General features: G+C 35.1%; 1 protein-coding gene across 8 annotated transcripts in view; it reads right to left on the bottom strand.

Moving 5' to 3' along the window:
• DENND1A (DENN domain containing 1A) overlaps nt 1-22,300 on the bottom strand; it is a 709,454-nt gene that overhangs the window by 333,693 nt on the left and 353,461 nt on the right. For all 8 annotated transcript variants that reach the window (XM_074211609.1, XM_074211608.1, XM_074211610.1 and 5 more), the window contains exons 8-9: nt 21,355-21,408; nt 8,259-8,369 (exon numbers count right to left, since the gene is read on the bottom strand). In XM_074211609.1, the coding sequence (XP_074067710.1) occupies nt 8,259-8,369; nt 21,355-21,408 (165 nt within the window). The remainder of the gene's footprint in view (nt 1-8,258; nt 8,370-21,354; nt 21,409-22,300) is intronic.

Genomic DNA, 22,300 nt, shown 5'->3' with positions numbered 1-22,300 from the left:
TTTATTGAACCCCTTGTTGGTAATATAAATGCTTACAGGTCTTTTTACACATACCCCTCTACTCATTGGGTAACTTCAAAATTTAATTATTTAAAGATGGTAGCATTCCATGACTAGCAGTAATATAGCATCCCAAGATGAATACTGATATTTAAAAAGTGGGTTCTTGTTTCTGGGAAAAGCCTGAGGTCATTAAAAGTACTGTGCAGTCTCCCAAAGGCAACTGAGCTTGTTGTTTCTCCTCCTGTTCAGTTCTGGGCCCAGCTCATTGTCCATTCACAGTGCCTGTTCAAGATATATGTATTGATGGACCAGCACTACACAACCCATATAAAAAAAATACATAAGACTAAATATAGAGTTAGAATTCACTTCTTGGTAAGTTTCCAGTTACAAGGTCTTGGCTTCCCCTGAGCACAGTTTGAAATAAAATAATGCAGCTTGTTCTTATGGTTGGAACACACAGAGCAGAGTGTGCAGGCAAGGATGCTCTGGCATGGATCCAATATTTCAAACCTGTCTGGAACTGTCACTCTTGTCTCTGCTTGAAGGGCTACAAATAGGCAAGCTGCAACATTGATGTAAGATTTGTCAAGTCTCATCATCTCAGAGAGATGGAAGTACTTTACAAATGTTATTCTGTCACCTTTGGCACACAGAACAGCTGATTGTAGATGAGATATCATTCCCATTTTACAGAAGAGAAGTGAGGCACAGGTTTACATCAGTGGGACAAGAACTGAAAAACTGGATCAAAGATTTAAAAGAACATTGACAATCTGGAGACTCCAGAGGAGGAGGGACTAGGGCAATGTTGAGAACTTGGAACCTTGCCAGTTGAGGATTTGTTGAAAGAACTGAAGGTCTTTGGCCAAAACAGAAGAAAGGATGGGGGGGCAAGTGGAAAGATGGCTGTTTTCCCAGTCAAACAACCATACTGAATAGGCTCTCTACAAATTTATGTTATCTTATCTCAGTTGGGTCCTTACAGTAGCAAGGTATTTGTTTTCTTTTCCCTAATTGACTTAACTTTCCCCAGGAGCAAAACAACATCTGCTGTAAAATGTTTCTTCTTTTTCAAAGCCTCCTAACAGGATATGTCCTCCTTCTTGCTCAGCACCTCATATTTTACTGGAGAAATAATTATTAATAAAGATAACTTGCCTTATATAAAAACAATAAGGTTTTACAATGTACTTGCATTATCTAATTTGATTCTCACAATTCTAAGTGCTATTATTATTTGCATTTTACAGAACACAAAGTGAGGCTCAATGGTTAAGTGATATACTCAAATTCATATAACTAGTAAGTATCTGAGATAAGTTGGAATATAGGTCTCCTTGACTTTCAGACTGACACTAACCATTACCTCATGAACTTTCTCTTTCTTGCTCATTAAAGCCATTGACATCATCTCCTTTCTCTTCCATTATAAATGAAAGAGAATTTTTCTTTTCAGTAAGGTCAACCTTTAAACCCATTCTTTCGGACAACTGGTATTCAATTATGCCACATCCCTCTCATCTAATTTTCAATCTAGACTATCTTCTGGTTCTTTATGGTTTAGAGATGGGGTTTGCTCCATCCTTAAAATAATATAGTTTCAATTTAACATCCCCTAAGCTCATTTGTTCTGTCTCTTCATGTTTTCACAATCAGACTTGAACAAAAAAAATCTTTCAATATTTCTTTCCTCTACTCCTTTTATTTACCTTTTTTAACCCCTATGAGCTGGTATCCAACATCCACTGAACTCTACAGCTGCTTTGAGTTTAATAAAAACTTCTTAAAGGCAAAATCCAATGGCCTCTTCTCTGTTCTCCTCATAACCTCTCTGAAATATCTGTTATTGTTGATTAATTCCTTTCCCTCAATATACTCCATTAATAGATTTTTATGACATTTATCCTCTCCTGCTTCTCTTATGTTTCAGGCTTCCACTGCTCAATCATTAGCCATAGCACCTTCATATGTGAGTGTACTTTTGGGCTCTGCTCTGTCCTAAGTCCTCTTATCTATCTACACTTTTGATGGATGGTTTCATCAATTTCCATGAATTCAATTACCATGACACATACATGTCTAATTATAGTGTCTCTCACTCTCAAGTTCCAAACTCATATCATTAATAGCTTAATTAATAACTGGATGACCCACAACCATCTTGAAATGAGCATGGTCAAAATGGAGCTCATCTTGTCCCAAAATTTCTCCCCTCTTCCTAACTTCTCTGTTTCTGCAAAGGACACCATTATCTTTCTAATCATCCACATTGGCAATGTGGGAGTCATCTTCAACTCTTCTCTCTTTTCACCACCGATATTCAATCAGTTGCCAAGTCTTTTCAACCATTACCATCTGACTCCCTCAACTTCACAACCTGGCCCTCATCACCTATCAATGGGTTCCTGCAATAGACTCCTAATTGGTTTCCTTGCCTTAAATTTCTTCCACTCCAATCCATCCTTTAAATGGCTACTTTTTCTTAAAGCACAGGCATGATCATTTCATTTCTCTGTTCAAGAAGTTCCATAACTTCCAAAAGACTGTAAATCAAAATTTCTCCAATTAGCACTGAAAAAATCCTAAAAACTGACTTGAGTTTACCTATCTTTTAAGGATGAGTGCACATTATACTTTTGTGAACTCTACATGCCAGCCCACACAGCTTCCTTGCTGCTTCTCATGTATGACATTCTACCTTCTGTCTCCATGCCTTTGCTTATGCTGTCCCACATGCTTAGAATGCATTTTCTCATTACTTCCCTTTCATAGAATCCCTAGATTATTTCAAGGCTCAATTAATGTGCCACTTCCTCCATGTTCCCTGTGGCTATCCTGATAGCCCAGTTATTGTACTCCTTTCCTCTTCCTCTCCCTTTGTATAGCAGATAAATTGGAAATTTTCTTATCTATGCTTATATTAACCTTTGATGTCCCTCTCTTTCTCAAATAAAAGCTCCTTAAAGGAAAAGAATATTTTGTTTTCGTGACTTTTTCCCAGCAGAGTGTCTCACACACATATAAGACATGATGACTAACTGAACCAAAGGAAAGGTTAAATGATTGCTTCAGGGTCTTAAATCTCATAAATTGAAGAAACTTAAACCCAGGTCATATTTCAACTTTTTTTCAAAGCATATTTAGAGTTGAAAATTTGGGTCATGTGATTTAATTCCAAATTCAAAGAATCAAATGTTTAAATAAGCTTTTAAATAAATAGCGAATATTTACTTAGTGTAACTAAAGCATTAGACTCTGTAGAAGATACTGATACAGAAAAATCTCATAAAGTAGATGGCAGACTAAGGGGGATAAGACAACTATACAGATAACTATATTACACAATAGCTTGACCCTCGCATTTTATAGATAAGAAAACTGAGGCTAAGAAAGAGGAAGTGATTTTCCCCATGGTTGGGCTATAATTTAAACCTAAGCCTTAAAAATCTTAGTCTATTTTTTCTAATATACCATAATGTTGGTGTTGTTCAGTCATTTCAGATACACTCAAACTCTTTGTAACTCTGGGGTTTTCTTTTCAGTAATTCTGGAATGCTTTTCCATTTCTTTCTTGAGTTCATTTTATAGATGAAGAAACAGAAGTAAACAGAGTTAAGTGACTTGCCCAGGGTCTCACAGCAAATGCAGGTCTGGGTCGAATCTGAATTAGCTTCTACTTGACTTCAGGCCAAGTTTTTCATCCACTGCTCTACCAGCTGCCTGATACTTGCACAGACATTCTCTACTTCATATGGATACTATTTTCAGCAACCATGCCTCTGATCTCAAAACTTACAAAACTTTCCTCTGGAATAAATTCTGATCTTGACATTCAAGGCATGTTATGACATGGTTCCAATCTGACTTTCCAGCTTTATATAATACTATTCCCCTATAGGTTCAAATTCAACCAAACTTTTCCTCATAATTATCCTGCCTTCTTCCATCTTTGTGCTTATACTCACAGCATCTTTCATGCCTTAGAAAGATTACCCTTTCCCGACCATTCTCCACCTATTGAAGATCCTATTTTCATTTAAAGCCAAATTCAGATATTACCTCATCCAAGATTCTTCCTTTAGCCCTTTATGTAAATCTCTACTTTCATTTATCTTATGGTTATATGTGATAATTATACATGTCTTTCCCCTCATTAATTTAAAAACTTTTCAAAAACAATGTATCATATCTACCTATGTGTTTTTAATAGTAGGTGCAGGATGCTATACATATAGGTACTTAATAAATGTTTGCTGAATTGAAAAAATATTATAGAAGTGTTGTGAAGAATGGATTTCAACAGAGGAAAGAAAGAAATGATACAATTTCAGAATCACTAGATTTAGTTAGAAGATCTGTAAGATCTACATTTCATTACTTGTATAATCATGGCCAAGTTGCTTCTCCTCTCTGTCCCATGGTTTCCTCCTCTGTAAAATGAGGTCAGACTAGGTGTCTTAAAAAGCCTTTACCAACTTTGAATTCTATAGTGCTACAAAACTGATGAGAGTGGTAAAGTTTCATGGTAAAGTTCCAGAAACATAGGATGGTTTGTACCTTAGCAAGCAAAGGGCAGACCAGTGGTCCACACATGTATTAAGAAATATGATACAGGAACAAGAACTTTTTCTTGTGAATGTTCTTTGATGTGTTTATGATAAATCAGGAAAGAATAAGAATCAGTTAAGCATTTTCTATTTTTCATCTATAAAGGAAAACAATCAATATGTAGCGAGAACAAATAGAACAAAAACATGTAATTTCCTTTTATGCAAAAACACCACTATTTTATTGACAACTAAATCTCAAAATGTAAAACACTACACAGAGATGGAAAGTGCACTAGGGAGAGATTCTGTACTGATGTGTTGTTGTTGTTTCTAAGGATGGTAGCACTCTGACTTCCTTGGCTTTTATCTTTCAGGTACTTGAAGGATCCTAAGAAGCACTAAGTCCCCATTTTATCAAACAAAATTGAGAAAAACGCAGGGGATTGAGATATTACTGGTCAGATTTGGATTCACTAAGAGAAGGTCACCTGCAGATCTCAGGCTAAAGTACCCTCCCCTCTATATACTTTTTTTCCTCCCCAATGACCAAAAGTGAGTAAAAATGGGCTCCTCTAACATGAACTAAGTGTCAGTAATGTGAAGACATAAAAGTCAACAACAGCTAGACTTTTTAATTCTAAAACTATCAGGGCCCGAATAAAATCACCACCATTTTCTTCAGAGCAATTCCTCCAGCTAATGAAGACTCTATGATGATGATATGTGAAAAACAATTTGATATTTCAAGCAGCTCTGAGAACAAACTTATGATTCAGTATCAGGCAAATGTTTCAAATAGCAAGATGACAAATTCTCTTTCTTCATGTAATATTTCCATCAGTAGGAGAGAAAACCCCACTAAGCTTGAGTCCATCTTGGTTAGCTACATTACAGCACTTTCCAATATCCACAGTTGATTAATGAATTAATTTTAAAAATTGGGCTAAATGGAGGTTAGTATAACATGTATTTGGGAATGGCCAATGTTCTCTTGAATTCTTACCTAGACTTTAAAAGTGAGCTCAAATGCTCTATTCCATGAAACTTTCCCTGATCTTCCTCACCACCACCACTTTTCCTTGACTACTATCCCATATACAACACTCTTTGTAACTGTTTTATGAACATTGATACTAAGATAAATCCATGATCTCACTGGTGGAGATACTCCCTCTACTGGTGCAGATCAAAATCCCTCTACACCTTTTCATTCTCACACTTCTCTGTATCTATCTATAAATTTTCTGGAAGACCTACCTAATCAACATGAAGAAGATCCTTTTTCACTTCATTTAACAATTTGCAGAATTCTGTATTTGGGCCAATTACATTACCCTTTGCTCTCCCACCATGACTGTCACTTTAGTTCACGTATACAGCTGATGATAATTTTGCACTAGTTCTTATACTAGCCTTTTGCACCTATCATATATTGATATGTCTTTATTATATATAATGTTTATCAAACATATCTATATTATATCTATCTTCGCACAAATCAAAATGGTCTGTCAGATTGTAAACCACATGAAGAAAAGGCCCATATTTTAATCAAATCTTGCATTTGATTCAATTCAACAAATATTTAAGGGCCTACTATGTATCAGGTTATTATGTATTATATCTCAGAGAAAAGCAAAACACATTCTGAACCATCACTAAATTTCCCCTAGTATGCTGTCACCTCACCTCCTCCTGCAATATATGAGGGTTTTCTTTTTATCAATGACAGACAGGAAGACCTGAGTTCAAATCTGGCTTCAGGCACTTGACCATTTACTAGCTGTGTGATGCTGGATAAGTCACTTAACCCTGATTGCCTCACAAAAAAAAAAAAGAAAGAAAAGGAAAATAAAAAGAACATTTTAAAAAATGGGTGGGGGGACCTAGTCAGATGGTACAGTGCATAGAGCACTGGTTCCAGAGTCAGGAGAACTTGAGTTCAAATTCAGCCTCAGACATTTATTACTAGTTGGTGACCTTGAGCAAGTCACGTAACCCCAACTGCACCCCTCAAATAAAATAAAATCATTAAAAAGCCTAGTGGTAGAATTTTTAGGTCAAAGGATAAAGAAATTTTAGTCATTTTACTGGCATAATCCAGTTGAAAAAAAAATAGTAAATTCTGCTTGCTCTCCCTTCAATAGCAAACATGAATGTAGCCTTTGTGGACATGGCAGCATTTAAAAATGTCTTATTTATGTCTATTGGTTTTTATATCACAACCTTCCCAATTCCTACTCAAAGTAAACTTTCTTTTGGAACAAAGAAAACCAGTTAAGCAAAACAAATGACAGTCACTACTTGTGAGGTTCCACACCCAAGAATAGCTGTAGCAGAATATTATTAGTTATGATAACCAAAACCTGAAATAATTGTTATGTGAACAAATAACGATTTGTATGTAATGAATTAGTATTATAGTGAAATATAAGAATGAAGAATTGTAAGAAACTTGGGAAGACATACATTTTGCAAAGCAAGGAAAATAATGCCAATATGGCTACATTCACTACCAGTACAACAATGTAAAGTCCATAAAAAGAAGCAATAAAACTGTGGTCAAATATAATGAATGGCCAGTATTACTATCATATTGATAAAGTTAAAAGATACTTTCCAATTTACTTGGGGACGGCTAGGTGGCGCAGTGGCTAGAGCACTGGCCTTGGAGTCAGGAGTACTTGAGTTCAAATCCGGCCTCAGACACTTAATAATTACCTAGCTATGTGGCCTTGGGCAAGCCACTTAAGATGCTTTCCTCTTTAAGTTACTCCTCAATATGTAAACTGTATTTTGCAAAGTGATTTTGTCTGGGCATTTGTTAAGAAGTATCTCTTGTGTCCAAAAACAATGTACAAAAAAACCTAAAGAGAAAAAATTCAATAAAAATTTATTAAGCAAAAAAAATTGCATTTACACCTCCATATAGCTATATTACTGGTCCTGACTGGTGGTGTGTCTCTCTCTGTTACTTTCACAGACATAAAGTTCATTCTTCCCATTCTAAAACCCTGCTTAGTCACTTTCAATACTTTAAAGAACTATAAAAAATGAGTTATTGCCTGGGGTGGCAGTTCAAGCTTGTATTCCCTGATAGTAGAAAGACTGAAGTTGGTGGATTAGTTGAGCTTAGAAATTCTGAACTGCAGTGTGCTAAGCCTCATCAGGTGTCCACACCAAGTGTAATTCTCACATGAGCATCTGGAAGCAAAAGGCAACAATCAGCCCAGGTCAGGGGGCAGAGAATATCAAAACTTTCTGAGCTGATCAGCAATGGGATGGGGCCCAGAATATCCACTGCACATCCAACCAAAGTGAGATAGGGAGATTCAATTTCACTTCTGACCAAAAAATAAAGGAAATCAAAACCAGAAGGTTAATTCAAGCAAAAAAGCTTGAAGGCAGAGCCAGGGTTCCAAATCAAATCCTCTGGCTCCAATGCAGCCAAGTGTCTTTTCCGTGACCCACATTGATGGGACTTGAACCTGAGTCCCAATATTAGGCCAGGACTGTTTTTTTTTTAAACTATGCTGCTCTTAGGAAAGTTCTGGGAACATTCTCAGTAGATGCTTATTAAAGTTTCAATGGTATGTTAGTGTCTTTCTTGAAGTCTTGAAGCAGACAAGGATCATTCTTCCCCTGCTGACCACCTGGCCAAGAAAGGAGGCCAGGAGTCACCCCTGGACATTCTCTACTTACAGTGCTGAGCTTGCTGCTGCTGATGAGAATTCGTCGTTCATATAACATACTAGCATAGAGGTGTAGCATGTTGTTGACATCCACAGCCACAAAATATTCAGTCAGATTTCTCTAGGAGACATAAAAAAAATTGGTTGTAATTTTGTTTTATCCTTAATTATAAACATAGACAGTAAAAGTGCATGAAACAGAAACGATTTTGTGTGTGGGGATCCTTTTGCAAGGGACCATTTCCTAATTGGAGGAAAAGAGTTAACAGGACACATGGGTCAACCTTTTAGGGTTCATTTTGATACTATTGACAATGTTGCTAGTCCTCTCCTTTCCAATTCACATTTGGTTCTAAACTGAAAAGTCAAGGGCTTTAGAGGAATTATGGCAGTCGAACAGGTCTAAATGGGATAGACCACCTAGTTTATTCTTTCACCCAATGCATGAATGTCTTACCTGTCTCCTAGCCTTTGCTCACACTAATTTCTTTGTAATATGGTCAACTGCCCCTACTTTCTAGCCCTTTATCTATTGAAATCCTACCCAGTCAATAAGGTTCAGTTTAAATACCACCTCCTCCAGCAAAACCTCCTCTGATCCCTCTAGCAGGTGAAAGTGAGTTTCTTTGTAGTTCTCAAGCACTGAGGGTTTATTTTGTATAATAGCTGCTTATACATTTCTTTTTTCTCCTGCTAAGCTATAAATTCTACTATGTCAGTGTCTGATTAATCTTTGGGTCTCTTCAAATGCCCAGCAAAGGATCTTTGCTTCATACAGTACAGTGTTGAATGAATTAAATCAAATTTGTAAAATGATTTCAATATATCAGATTACAGAGGACTTATTTACAAAGAATTTTCCCCTAATAACCCATTGATATTAACAATGTCATTTGATTTTACACATGAGGAAACTGAGACTTGGAAAGGTTAAATGACCTGGTCCAGGATCAGATAGTTAGAAAGTGTTGGAGTTAGTATTTAAAACAACATCAAGGGTGGCTAGGTGGCGCAGTGGAGTCAGGAGTGCCTGAGTTCAATTCCGGCTTCAGACACTTAATTTACCTAGCCATGTGGCCTTGGGCAAGCCACTTAACTCTACTGCCTTGAAAAATCTAAAAACAAAAAACAAAAACCACATCAACTGATTTCAAATTTAGTGATCACTCCACTATCAAGAGTGCATCACATTTTCCTAGAAGAGATGTTAGAACATAGATTGTAAGAACAAGGAATAGCCATGGAGATAATTTAGTCCAACCTTCTCATTTTACCAATGAGGAAACTGAAGTATAGAAAGGGAAAATGGTTTATCCATGTCACATAGCTAATGACAGACAAGGAGAGAACCAGGTTGTGACAAGGCAGCATTCTAGGGAGCTTTTTCTGTAGGTTGCCATTCACTCTTTTGAACAGTACTTTTGATTCCAAGAAAAATATTCAAGTGTTTCATTATGCCTCACTCCTAGGACTTTAATAAGTATGTGGACATGATTGTTTCTTTGGAGCTATGTAAGCTTTCAATGTCACACAATACATTCTCCCAGAAATAAAGAAAAAGTTCTCTGTAGGAGAAGCTGCAATTTATAATGATTAGGGATTTATAATCCAACTAATTCAAGAGAACTGAGAGGATTTTATATGCAAATAGCACTATGTGCATTTCAACAATTGAAACAGTTGGGAATAAGCATGGGTATTTATCTTATGATTCATTAGTGTTCAGTTGAAGTACTACATTAACCAGAGAACCTTACACATTGAGACTGCATTAATTCTGTAACAGATCAAAAATTACAAAGTAAGGACCATATTTAGAAAGAGTGTCCTTCAACAGATGTAGTCCAAAATGTGGCAATCAGCAGAGAAACCAATTGGCAAATAAAGAATGTTGTGTAGGAGAAAGAACATGGTGGTAGGAGCCAGAGAATGTGGCTCCTGGCCTGGTTCTGTGAGTACTATTTGTATCACAACAAGAACACTCTTTCACTGTTCAGGTCTTGTGCTCCCTCACAAGTAAAATGAAGTCAGATTAGATGATGCCTAATATACCTTTGGCTCCAGTATTTTAACACTACCTGTTTTTGATGAACTTCAAGCTTTAATGTGCTATGGTCAATGGATAACCTTTTAAAGTCAAAGCCTTAAAATTCTTCCATAGTATCACTCTGTGCTTCCACATAGCAGATTCTAGGTTCCAATGTTTTAGTTTCTATGGTCTTTTATATTCTAGCAATTTATGATTATGTGAAATTTGATGGGAAAAGTAAATAGCATTCCAAGTCATTCAGCAAGAGCATCTCCTGCTGGAGTTAATGATGTCAGGATAGGGCTCCACTGTAGACATTCACATGGCAGAGACCTTCTCGCCAACACACACGTGTAGACAAAAATATATGGTGGCTGAGGATTTTTGTAGAAGCTTAACTGTCGATGAAATGTGTAGATTTCTTTTTTCTTTCAAGAAAAAGAAAAATAGGATTGAGGAGCTTAAAGGAGCCTAGAGAGCCCATTAGCACTTTTGACAGATCCAAAGATAACTCTAAAGCCACCAATACGTGGCCTGAGGAGTCTGCCAAGAAGTTTCATACTGTGCAAAAATATGTTCCCCAGCTTGCCATCCAAATATGAAGAAACCACGATAGAGACAAATTTTCAGTCTTATTTTGCTGGGATAAGGTGGGGGGAGAAAACCTCATAATCTTAAAAATGCACTTGAGGAGTGGTGGAAAGAAAGGATTTAACAAGTAAACCTATATTGGTTAATACAAGAAATACCCTCAGAAACCATATGCTAACAGACTCAGATGCTTGTTGTAAAAGCAACACACAGGTATATTAAAAATATATAACATTTAGCCAAATCCCCTCTAAACTGTCATGTACTTTTTCGGTATTTCTCATCCCATCTGTGCTGATTACCAAGATATTTGTGTCTAAACAGAAGCTGTCTCCTTTATCTGCTTCCTCCCCCTGACTATTTCCTTCTGGGATATAACATGCATGAGTCTGTAACTGCTTGAATGGAAGAGATGGGTAAGATTCTTTATAAGATGGATAAGACACTTTATAAGGCCCAAGGACCTTATAAAGTGTGTGTGCGGGGGCACTTTAAACAGGAGAAGACATTAGCAGATTGGAAAATGGTATGTTTATCCTCTTTCTATTCCTCTTTCTCTTGTCAAAGTCATTAGGACATTCAAGAACACTACATTCTGACTTCAAGATTGCTATTGAATATGGCAAAATATAGAGGAGGAAGAGGTAGGGAAGAAGAAAATAAAGAGAGAAAAGGAAAAGAGGAAGAAGGAAGAAATAAGGAAAAATGAAGCAGGAAGAAATAGAGGAGAAGAAAAGGGTGAGCAGAAAGAGAAGTGCAATAGAGAGGCTACATGAGTAGGAGAAGAGAAGAATCAAGAATAAAGAGAAAAGGAGATGAAGGAATAGAAGATGAAAAATTTAAAAAAAGAAGAAAAGGAGAAGAAAAGGGAAATGAGGAGAAAAAGAAAAGGCTAGACAGAAGAGATGAAAAAAGAGAAATGAAAGAAGCATTTGGATTTACAGGAATAATATATTCAATCCAGGATTTTATGTAAGAAAGTTTTTCTAAACAATGCTAATCCAAAACTGATTCTCTCTAGATGCTTCCACACCAATATTAGTCAATATTGCTGATCATGTCACTGATTAGTAACCCTTAGAATCATATCCATTATGAGTAAATGAAGTCTAGGTTTTTTTTTTAATAAAATGAGGGCTTTAACATCTGATGAACCAATGATTCACAAGACTTCTTTTAGAATAGTATCAGGTAGGAATGTTTGATATTCTTTCAATAGGCTTCATTTCTGAAACATGACATTTGTTCTGATTATGCCACAAAGAAAGTTTTCAAATGCCTTCCTAGGTTGACATGATATTATTAAATCGTCTTGAATAGTTTATTACTTTTTCTGAGAAATTGAGTATATATATAATAAAAAATTATAAATCTATATTGTTTAAGAAGAAATAATTGAAAAGTTTAAGAACAGAAAATGTTGGAGTTGGAAAGGCTCTTGGAATATTAGAACAGAAAAGTTTAGGAATTTTAAGAATCTTAGAACTCAGAATATTGAAAAGTATGACAGGTTTAGAGTTAGAGTTTGAAGGAACCTGAAAGGGTTCTTTCCTTTTTTCCTCTTAAAAAAAAAAAGATTAAGAGAGAAGAAAACCAAGATCTGAAGAGGGTTAAGTAATTTGCTCAAATTCAAACATAACAAAAGACAAACATAATTTGAATCTATATCCTTTAGCTCCAAAACATCAGGCTTCTTCTACCTAATTGTGATACTTCCAGCTTTTACAACAAGGAAAAGCAAACCAAGAAAATTTAAATATCAATAAATAAAACCACTCTTTTAGGAAAGGGAGAATTGAGACCCCTAAAGACGAAGTGACCTGAACCAGGTCATAAAGTGACAGAGTTGAATCTAAGGACTAGTTCTTCAGAAATGTAGTCCAGGACTGTTTAAAAAGGACAGTCAGCAACAAGCTTTATCAGAAAGAAAGCAGAGATAGGCAAAAGCTAGAGCCATTCTTCTATACCAATGTAAAAACTATTTCAATAAACAATTACCTGACAATCTCCCTATGTGATAATGGGTTGACTGTAATGAACTTCACTTGTTTATTTTTGGATGTCACTATGAGTTCATAAATCTTGTCTGTATCATAAAGAATCTTTGGGAAAAGTGACACCTCAGTGATGTTACATGTAACTTTCCCTTCTAAATGCTTTCTATGAATCATTAACCATTTTGTCTGACACCAAGTTAGATAATCATGACAAGTTTGTTTAATATTTCCCATTAAGCAACTGAAAATCTCAAAATACAACCAACATGGGTGCCATACACCATAGTTTAACACTACAATTATTGCTACATATCCATTTGTGATTTGTGGTATTTCTTTAATATATAATTTAAATATAATTATAATATGATAAATAATATATATTATTCAAATATAAAAGTGAGTAACAAATCATTTAAAGTCTGAAATAAATAGGTTTGTTTAATTTTTAAAAATTTAATAATAATCCTTCATTGAAATTTTCTTTCAACAGATTGCTTCATTGCAAGTACATGATATTTGATTCTCAAACATTATGCCACCCGGACAAAAGCCTTCTAATAATAACAGCAAGTTATAGTAGTTTGAAGGTTTGTGAACTGGCTTATAAGAAACTTCTAACAAACAACTTGTCTCAAGTCTGAGGTAAATATTATTATGCCCATGTAAAGATAATGAGGAAACTACGACCAATGAGTTTAAGTGAGGTGACTAGGTGATACACTGGATAACACACTGAGTCTAGAGTTAGGAAAAAGAGAGTTCAAATCCAGCCTTAGAAACATAATACATGTGTGATCTTGGGTAAGTCACTTAAATTCTCTATTTCAAGTTCCTTTAAAAAAAAGTGTGTGTTTGCATGTGCATGTGAGATATATAACAATACTCCCCTACTTCTTAGCATATTATGTAAATGCTGGCTGTTCCTTATCATCATCATCATCATCATCATCATCATCATCATCATCATCATCATCATCATCATCATCTGAATTGCCCATCATTATTTAGCTGGATATACATCAGAGGCAGAATTTAAATCTTGTCTTCTTGATTATAAATTTGACACTTTCTCCTCTAGATCATGTTGCTTTTCTTTGTGCTGGTCCAATAATAACCTAGACTGACTCTAAATCTATAATAGCCCAGCAAACAGTGAGATAGACACTTATTACTGTTTAGCTCATCACAAGATAAATTAAGTGTTACCACAGCAAATTATGAAACCAATTACCAAGGAATAATGATGCTGTAGTCTGCCTCAGCAGAGGAAGCCCTCTTACAGATAAAGCCTTCAAGTACTGAACTTTTTTATTATAACTTTTTTGTACTAAGGCTAATATCATAAATAACATTCATATTAAACATGCATCATAATCATAACCACAAATCAAAACTTTAAAAAAGTAAGTTATAAAGTATTTTCTATACAAAAACCATGTGAAATAGACCATACAAGGATTACCATTCCCCATTATGAAAAAGATGGAACTGAGGTACAGAATGAACAGTAGGAGGAAATTAAATTGCTGACGGTGTTAGCATTGATATGTTCATTCTACAGATGAAAAGCTAAGGCCAAGGAAGAAGTCCTGCCCAAAATCACATGGTTAGTAAATTTTCAGTATGCACATATATAGCAAACCTGGGTCTTAACTTCCAGTCTTGTGTTCTTTTGTTTTCATTTTGCTATTACATGAAACATACTCATGCTCAGGTGATATTGGCATGCAGGTCAAATGCTATTGATAAATTACAAGTATTATATTTACTTCCTTTGACAGAAAAACATAAATTTTTGTTTTAAAATTAAGGAAAAGAGGGAATAAACAAGTAACATGAAAATTGAAATATGTCATGTACAGGAGTGCAGTAGAAAAATATTGGCTTAGAAGTAAAACAAAACCTTTGGACTCAAAGTCTCAGATATCACCAATACTTAACAGCTGTATGGTCTTGCTTTTATTACTTCTCTTTGAACCACAGGTTTTAAGTTTTTTAAATAATTTTTTGTTGACATCTTTTTTTCTACATCACATATTTTTCCCAATCCTCTACCCTCCTCACCTATTCCAAAGACCATCCTATAAGAAAAATAATATTTAAAGGGAAAAAAATCAGTAAAACTGAACAACACACTAGATGTTGGAAAATATGGGCAATATTTCACATCTGACAAAGACCAGGGTTTGAAGGAGAGGGTCTTCTTTCTTTTCTGTAGAACGATATTTGTTTTCTGAATTTCTGCAACATTTGCTTTTGTTTCTTTTGGGCTGTTCTTTCCATTTATACTGTTTTATTCTTCGTATATATTGAGTTCTTGCTCTGCTTTGATTTGTTCTTCACGCTTCTCTATGTTCATAATTTTTGTCATTTCTTAAAGCACAATAATATTCAATCACATTAATGTACCACAAATTGCTTAACTGATAAGCATCCATTGGTTTCCAATTTTATGCTTATCATTCAATTAATTTTTTGTGTATATGAGGACTTTTTTCTTATGACATCAATGGGAATAAGATTAGTACTAGAATCTCTTGGTCAAAAGGTATAGACATTTTAATTACTTTATTTTCATTAATTCCAAATTGTTTTTCACAATGCTTATACTGATTCATAGCTACAGCTTCACCAAGGATGACACATCAATGTGTCTATTTTTTCATATAAATTTTTCATAATTCCAAAAATGACTATTCACATGTTTTTCTAATCTTTTCTATTTTGCAGCATCTGAGGTAAACATCTGTGGTTCTAATCTGGAAAAATATTTTGTGTGTTGGAAGATTAATATTCATATACATAGTGCTTTTGCAGTTATTTTGAATATGTCTCTTTTCATTATTGTCTTTTGGATTCTGTTTGCTGTTGAAATTTTTGTTGATTTATTTTGTAGCCTACAAACTTTGCTAAAACTATTTTCTGTATTGAATTCCTAGTATTTCCTAAATAACATGTCATTAGTAAGTAGGAATACTCTCTTCTACTCTTTTAAATACTATGCTTTAATTTCTTTCTCTTGTTTTATTACTAACATTTAAATAACTATATCAAATAAATATAGAATGGGTGAGCATACTTGATTTTCTCCTGCATTTTCTGGAAAATAATTTAATATATAGCCATTTCATATGATTTTACTTTTGATTTTAGGATTTTAGGAAGATACTTTTTAAGATATTTATAAAAAGGGTTTTTTATGGCATAAATTAGTATTGCTCCTCGCCTCTTTTCAAGACATTTTCTTTACCAATTGAGATGATGTGCTAGTGAGTGATTTTTTTCAATTTTAATGAACTTTGCATCTAATAAGCCCTTAATACATTTTGTTGTATTTAACTAGACTGGATTTTGTTTTTAATATGATGATACGCTAATTGTTTCCCTGATATTTAATAATATTTGTATTCCTGTGTAAGTACAACTTGATAATGATGAACAATTTCCTGGGTGATCTATTTAAAATTATTTAACTTATATTCAATTCATGAATGATATTAATCTATAGTTCTTTTTTCCTTTATCCTCCATGATTTAGGTCTTAGGATTATATTTCTCACATAAAAGGAGTTCTAGTAGAATGTTTTCTTAATTTTTGAGAATAATTGTTAATATTGGTATTAATTATTCTATAAAACTTTGAAAGAATTGTTCTTTAAAAGTTTGATAAAATTATGGATAAAATTGTGGATCTATATGAATTAGAAGTTTTTTCCCTTTGGTGATTCCTTTATTAGATAGTTCTATATCTTTTTTAAGCATGCATAATTTTTCTATTTGGCTTTCTGTTAGGTCTATTTTATCGGATTATTTAATCAGCTCACATTTAAAGTTATGAAAATTAAGTTTATATATTCCTCCATTTTCTCTAATATTGTCTCTTTCAAATTAGGATTATTCTCCTTCTCTACCCCTGAACTTTTCTTGAATATGATACTTTGACTTATCAACTTTTTAAATTTATTCTCTTTTAAGGCTAGTCTATTCCCACCAACTCTTTTCCTCTTATCCTCAAATTCTTGGGACTCCCATTTATCACCCCACTGTCTAGTTTTGGAGTTTTGCTTAATTTGTTAATTACTTTGTCTCTCTTCCTTATCAGTCATCTAAATCTTTTCTATTTCCTCTTAGTTAAATAGTCAAGGTAAATATCTATTTCTTCCCTTAACTACTCTCTCCTCTTTCAACTTGTTTCAAAGTTTTGTTTTTGTTTTCATTTTCTATATCTTTTTAAAGTGATTTATTTATATTCATATTAATATAATAGTCTAGATGTGAAAGTAAACATAACACCCTCCCCCCCCAAAAGATAGAGAAATCTCAAAAGAAATGAAGTGAGAAAAAAAATTGATTAGATACCTTTTGCACTGTCTCTGGGATGGGTTGCATTCTTTTTTATTTTTTGGCAAGGCAATGGGGTTAGGTGACATGCCCACAGTCACATAGCCAAGTAATTATTAAGTGTCTGAGGAAGGATTTGAACTCAGGTCCTCCTGACTCCAGGGTCAGTACTCTATCCACTGTGCCACGTAACTGCCCCTGCATTCTTTATCATAGGTCAATCAGGTAAGTTGCTTCAAAATTTTTCCCACAATTGCTATTTATTGTTGGCTGTATTTCCTTCCATTCTATTCTTCTCCACTCCCATTTATCTTATTCTCTTCTTTTCAACGTGTCCCTCCTCAGAAGTGTTTTGTATCTGACTACTCCGTCCCACAATTATCCCTCTCATCTATCACCTATACCCCCACTCCCCTCCCCCTGTCCCCTTTCTCTTATCCCTTTCCTCTCCTTTAACCTCTAGGGTAAGATTGATTTCTATGCACTATTGACAGTGTATGTTATTTCCTCTCCAAGCCTTTTCTGATGAGAGTGAAGGCTCATTCATTCCCCTAAACTTCCCCACTTCCACTCCATTGCAAAAGCTTTTTCTTGAATCTTCTATGTGAAATATCTTAGCCCACTCTACTTCTTTCCCTATCTCCCAGTGTATTATTTTTTCAAGCATTGACTCCATCTTTATATTATATTATACCATTATATTCAGCTTCCTCTTGTGCCTTGTCTATATATGCTCCTTCTAACTGTTTTAATAATTGAGGAGGTTCATTTAAGTTATCAGTATCTTTTACCCATGCAGGAATACAAGTAGTTCAACATCATTAAATCCTGTACAATTTACCCTTCCTGTCCGCCCTCTCGATGCTTCACCTGAATCCTGCACTTGAAGATCAAACTTTCTGTTCAACTCTAGTTGTTTCAACAGTTAAGTTTGAAAGTCCCATTTCACTGAATGTCCTCCTTTTCCCTTGGACAAGGATGTTCAGTTTTGCTGGATGGTTAATTCTTGGTTGTAATCCAAGCTCTTTTTCCTTCTGGAATATCATATTCTAAACCCTATAACCCCTTAATCTAAATACTGCTAAATCCTGTGTAATCCTGATTTGTAGGGCCAGGGTAGTTGAATTGTTTCTTTCTGGCTGTTAGCAATATTTTCTCTTTGACTTGGGAGTACTGGAAGTTGGCTATAATGTTCCTGGGAGTTTATTTTGGGATCTCTTTCAGGAGGTGATAAGTGGATTCCCTCAATTTCTATTTTGTCTTCTGGTTCTAGGGTACCAGGGTAATTTTGCTGGATCATTTCCTGAAAATGATGTCTAGGTTCTTTTCCTGGTGATGACATTCAGGTAGCCCTATAATTCTTAAGTCATCTCTCATGAATCTGTTTCCCAGATCCAGTTTTTTTTCCCAATGAAATATTTTACATTTTCTTCTAGTTTCTCATTCTTTTGTATTCTTTTGGTTTTGTTTTATTGTTTCTCATTTTCTAACAAAGTCATCAGCTTCCCTTAGTTCTATTCTACATTTGAAGAAGTTATTTTCTTCAGGGAACTTTTGTATCTCCTTTTCCACGTGGCCATTTCTATTTTTTAAAGCATTCTTCTCTTTGTTTGACTTTGGAACTTTTTTCCAATTGATCTAAATTGGTTTTTAATATATTATTTTCTATTTTATTATTTATTTTCTCTTTAATGTGTTATTTTCTCCTTCAATAAGCTGTTGACTTGGTTTTCATGATTTTCCTGCATTGCTCTCATTTCTCTTCCCACCTATCTCTTCTCCATTTTTTATGATTTTTTTCCTTCTACCACCCTTACTTGCTTTTCAAAGTCTTTATTGAACTCTTCCATAGCCTGAGACCAATTCCTATTTTTCTGAAGTTTTGACTTCTTCATCTTCTGTATATTTTGATCCTCTGCGGGGCGGGGGGGGGGGGGGGGGGCAAAGTAATTTTCAATGGTCAGATTTTCTTTTTCTGTTCTTTGCTCATTTCCTCAGTCTAAGACTGACTTATCATACTTCCAAAACTTCCTGGTGTTTTTTTGGACACCCCCTCCCCCCAGGAACCTTAATCATTCCAGCATCTTATGAAAGGCTCTCCTGTCCTGTGCTCTGGTCTCTCCCCTCTACCCTAGAGCTGTGAGGAGGATATCTGCTCCTCTATGGTAGTGTGACACCCCAGACTGGGCTTGGATCAGAGTATGACTTCCAGGAGAGCAGAGAGACAAATATCTCCCCCTGCTTACTGTCTATGGGCTAAGTGCTCTGGAAGCAGCGAATGAGTCTCTCCTTAAGTTCCTGTGACTGCCCTGAGGCCACCATAGGCCTGGGCTCATGCTCACTGTGGTGCAGCAGCGTTCTCCAGTCTGACCCTCCCAGCCATCTCCCAGGGGAAGAGGTCTGAAAACTTCTCCTGCTACCATTGACCTAGGCAACCCTGGGTACCCAAGCACTCTGCAGGCTGTTCCAGGAAGGCTGGAGCTGGTTTGCTCTGCTTAAGGGCAGCACAGATGTGGGCCTGTGGCTGCACTTCAGCTCCTTCCAACCCTGGTCCCAGTGAAATAGACTTTTCACATGGATCCAGTACACCCTCTTGGGTGGAAAGGTTGTTTTGTTTCAATGGGTTCTGCCCCTCCATAATTTGATTGGAGTCATGATTTTATGGCTTTTGGAGATTTTTGGAGGGGAAAGCTGGGAATTCCTGCCTTCACAATGCCATCTTGGCTCCACCCCCTCATTTTCTGTATCTTTTAAAAAAAAAGGATCTTTTCCTCATTCTCTCTTATTTCTTTTCACATACCCTCTTTTCTAGACTTTGATTCATATTTGTGTTCTTCATGGATTTAAAGCTCCCAAAAACTTATTTTAAGTTTCTTTGGCTAACTACTTTCTATGATAATTCATTAAATGTAATGCCACCTTCTCTATTTTTTTTTGTTGAGCCTTAATTTTGATAGCAGGCCCTTAGTATCAGATTCTAGTAGATTATTCCCATTGTAATAAACCCATTTCACCCCAGGGGAGCATATTTCCAAGAAATTCCCTCAAATCCCAAAATAGAGATTCCTCCCTTTGATTCCTCTTCTTATTCCCTCTATTTTTCTCACTTCACTCATTTTCCTTTAGGCCTTCTTCTTCCTGAGAGAATATAGGAGTTATTTTCCTTCATCATTTATCATGAATTTGATTAGAATATATCATATATTCCCCTCTGTATTCTTCCCTTTCTTCCATGTATGTATTCTTTTATACTGCAATGAAATTGAACTAAATACTACAATTGATATTGAAAATATTAATTCACCTGTAGTCAGAGTGTTGTGAAATTTAGTACATCATGTTTCAGATCTGTTCCTCCTCCATTAGGAACTCTTTAGTGCTACTGGTATTAACAGTGCTACTGTTAAGAATCCTGCAACAGTTTTACCTCTTCCTCATAATTCTAACTTTGAAGAGGTTTGAGAGGTTATATAAATACTGGAGAAATTGTCTGGACTTTCATCTTCACTTCTTGGTCACATAACTCAGCACCAAGTCTCATATTTTTCATCAGTAAATTAGGAATAATAATTATATTTCAATTGCTTATGATATGTTCTCCTTATGTAGTTAGATCTGTGATATTTACTTATTCCAATGTTGGAGAACTGCCATATCAGAAAATATAGAACTAACTTCCTTTACTATGAATTCTTTTCATTAAGTGGTGGAAAAGAATGATAGAATCACAGTACGTTAAAGACAGAAGGGGCATTAAAAATCATTAGGTCTACTTCTCCCCACATTTTATACATGAGAAAATCAAAAGAGAGGGGAAATGATTTGCCTAAAATTACGCAATCTGTGGCAGAAGTATATAACTCAAACTCAGTTTTCTGAATCTAAGTCCATGAATTTAATGGTGAAGCCAAAGGCATACAAAGACATTTTCAAGCAAACGGGCTTGTTAAACTTCAGTGGGATAAATGATTGCTGAAGATCAGTGAATAGCTGAAGTATTGTATACTATTTAATCCTTACAGAAAGGGGTAAGAGAATTCTTAATTCTCTATTACTGTTACAGATACAAACTCCCTTGACATACCTTAAAACCTGTCACAAGGGTAAAGAGAAATAAAAGGAATATAAATCAAGGCAACACTTACATTTTCAGGTATGCTTGGAAGTTCTCTTGTGTCAGGCACAGTAAAGTAAGAGTGCTAGGAAAAAAATTAAACAAAAAGCTATAAGGTGACTCGTTTCTGTAAAAAAGACTAATAGTAATAATGGTAAAAATAATTTTTACTTACATAGTACTTTAAAGTTCAAAGAATCACACATTCTCTATTTGATTATAACCAATAAATCTATGGAAGTAGGTGGGGCAAATATAATTAGCCTCATTTTATAGATGAGGAAATGTAAATTTAGAGAGAATAAATGATTTATACAAGATCACTCAGTAAATGAAGGTCACAACTTAAATTCAGGCTACATGACTCCAAATTCAGTGCTCCTTTTACAGAAGATTACATATCATCTTTCTTAAGTCAAGCATTCTGAATCACTGCTAAAATGATTTTTAAAAAGTAAATACATTGTTGATGTAAAGAAAAATAGCTATATAGTTTACTACAAAATATTCCTTAAATTTTAAATATCAAATCAAAGGATTGAGAAAACTAGCCACTGACATTCTTCTCTCAATGCCTCACAGTGTGATTGAGGTGACAATGTTTTCTTAAACACAAGCATAAAACTGATATCTTATTGTCTGATCTTGTTATCTCTTATATTATCTGTTTCTTCCTTAAGGATATGATTTCTCTCTCATCACACTCAATTTGGATCAATGTACAACATGGAAACAATGTAAAGACTGACAAATTGCTTTCTGTGGGGGGTGGGGGGAGGGAAGTAAGATTAGGGGAAAATTGTAAAACTCAAAATAAATAAAATCTTGAATTATAAAAATTTGAAACTAATTTATATTTTTTTTGGACACCCCCTCCCCCCAGGAACCTTAATCATTCCAGCATCTTATGAAAGGCTCTCCTGTCCTGTGCTCTGGTCTCTCCCCTCTACCCTAGAGCTGTGAGGAGGATATCTGCT

Source organism: Macrotis lagotis, chromosome 1 (assembly GCF_037893015.1).
Source record: "Macrotis lagotis isolate mMagLag1 chromosome 1, bilby.v1.9.chrom.fasta, whole genome shotgun sequence".
In the NCBI taxonomy this organism is placed as follows: domain Eukaryota; kingdom Metazoa; phylum Chordata; class Mammalia; order Peramelemorphia; family Peramelidae; genus Macrotis; species Macrotis lagotis.
Note: the sequence above shows the minus strand (reverse complement) of the source record. Positions and strands in the feature narration are given on the sequence as shown.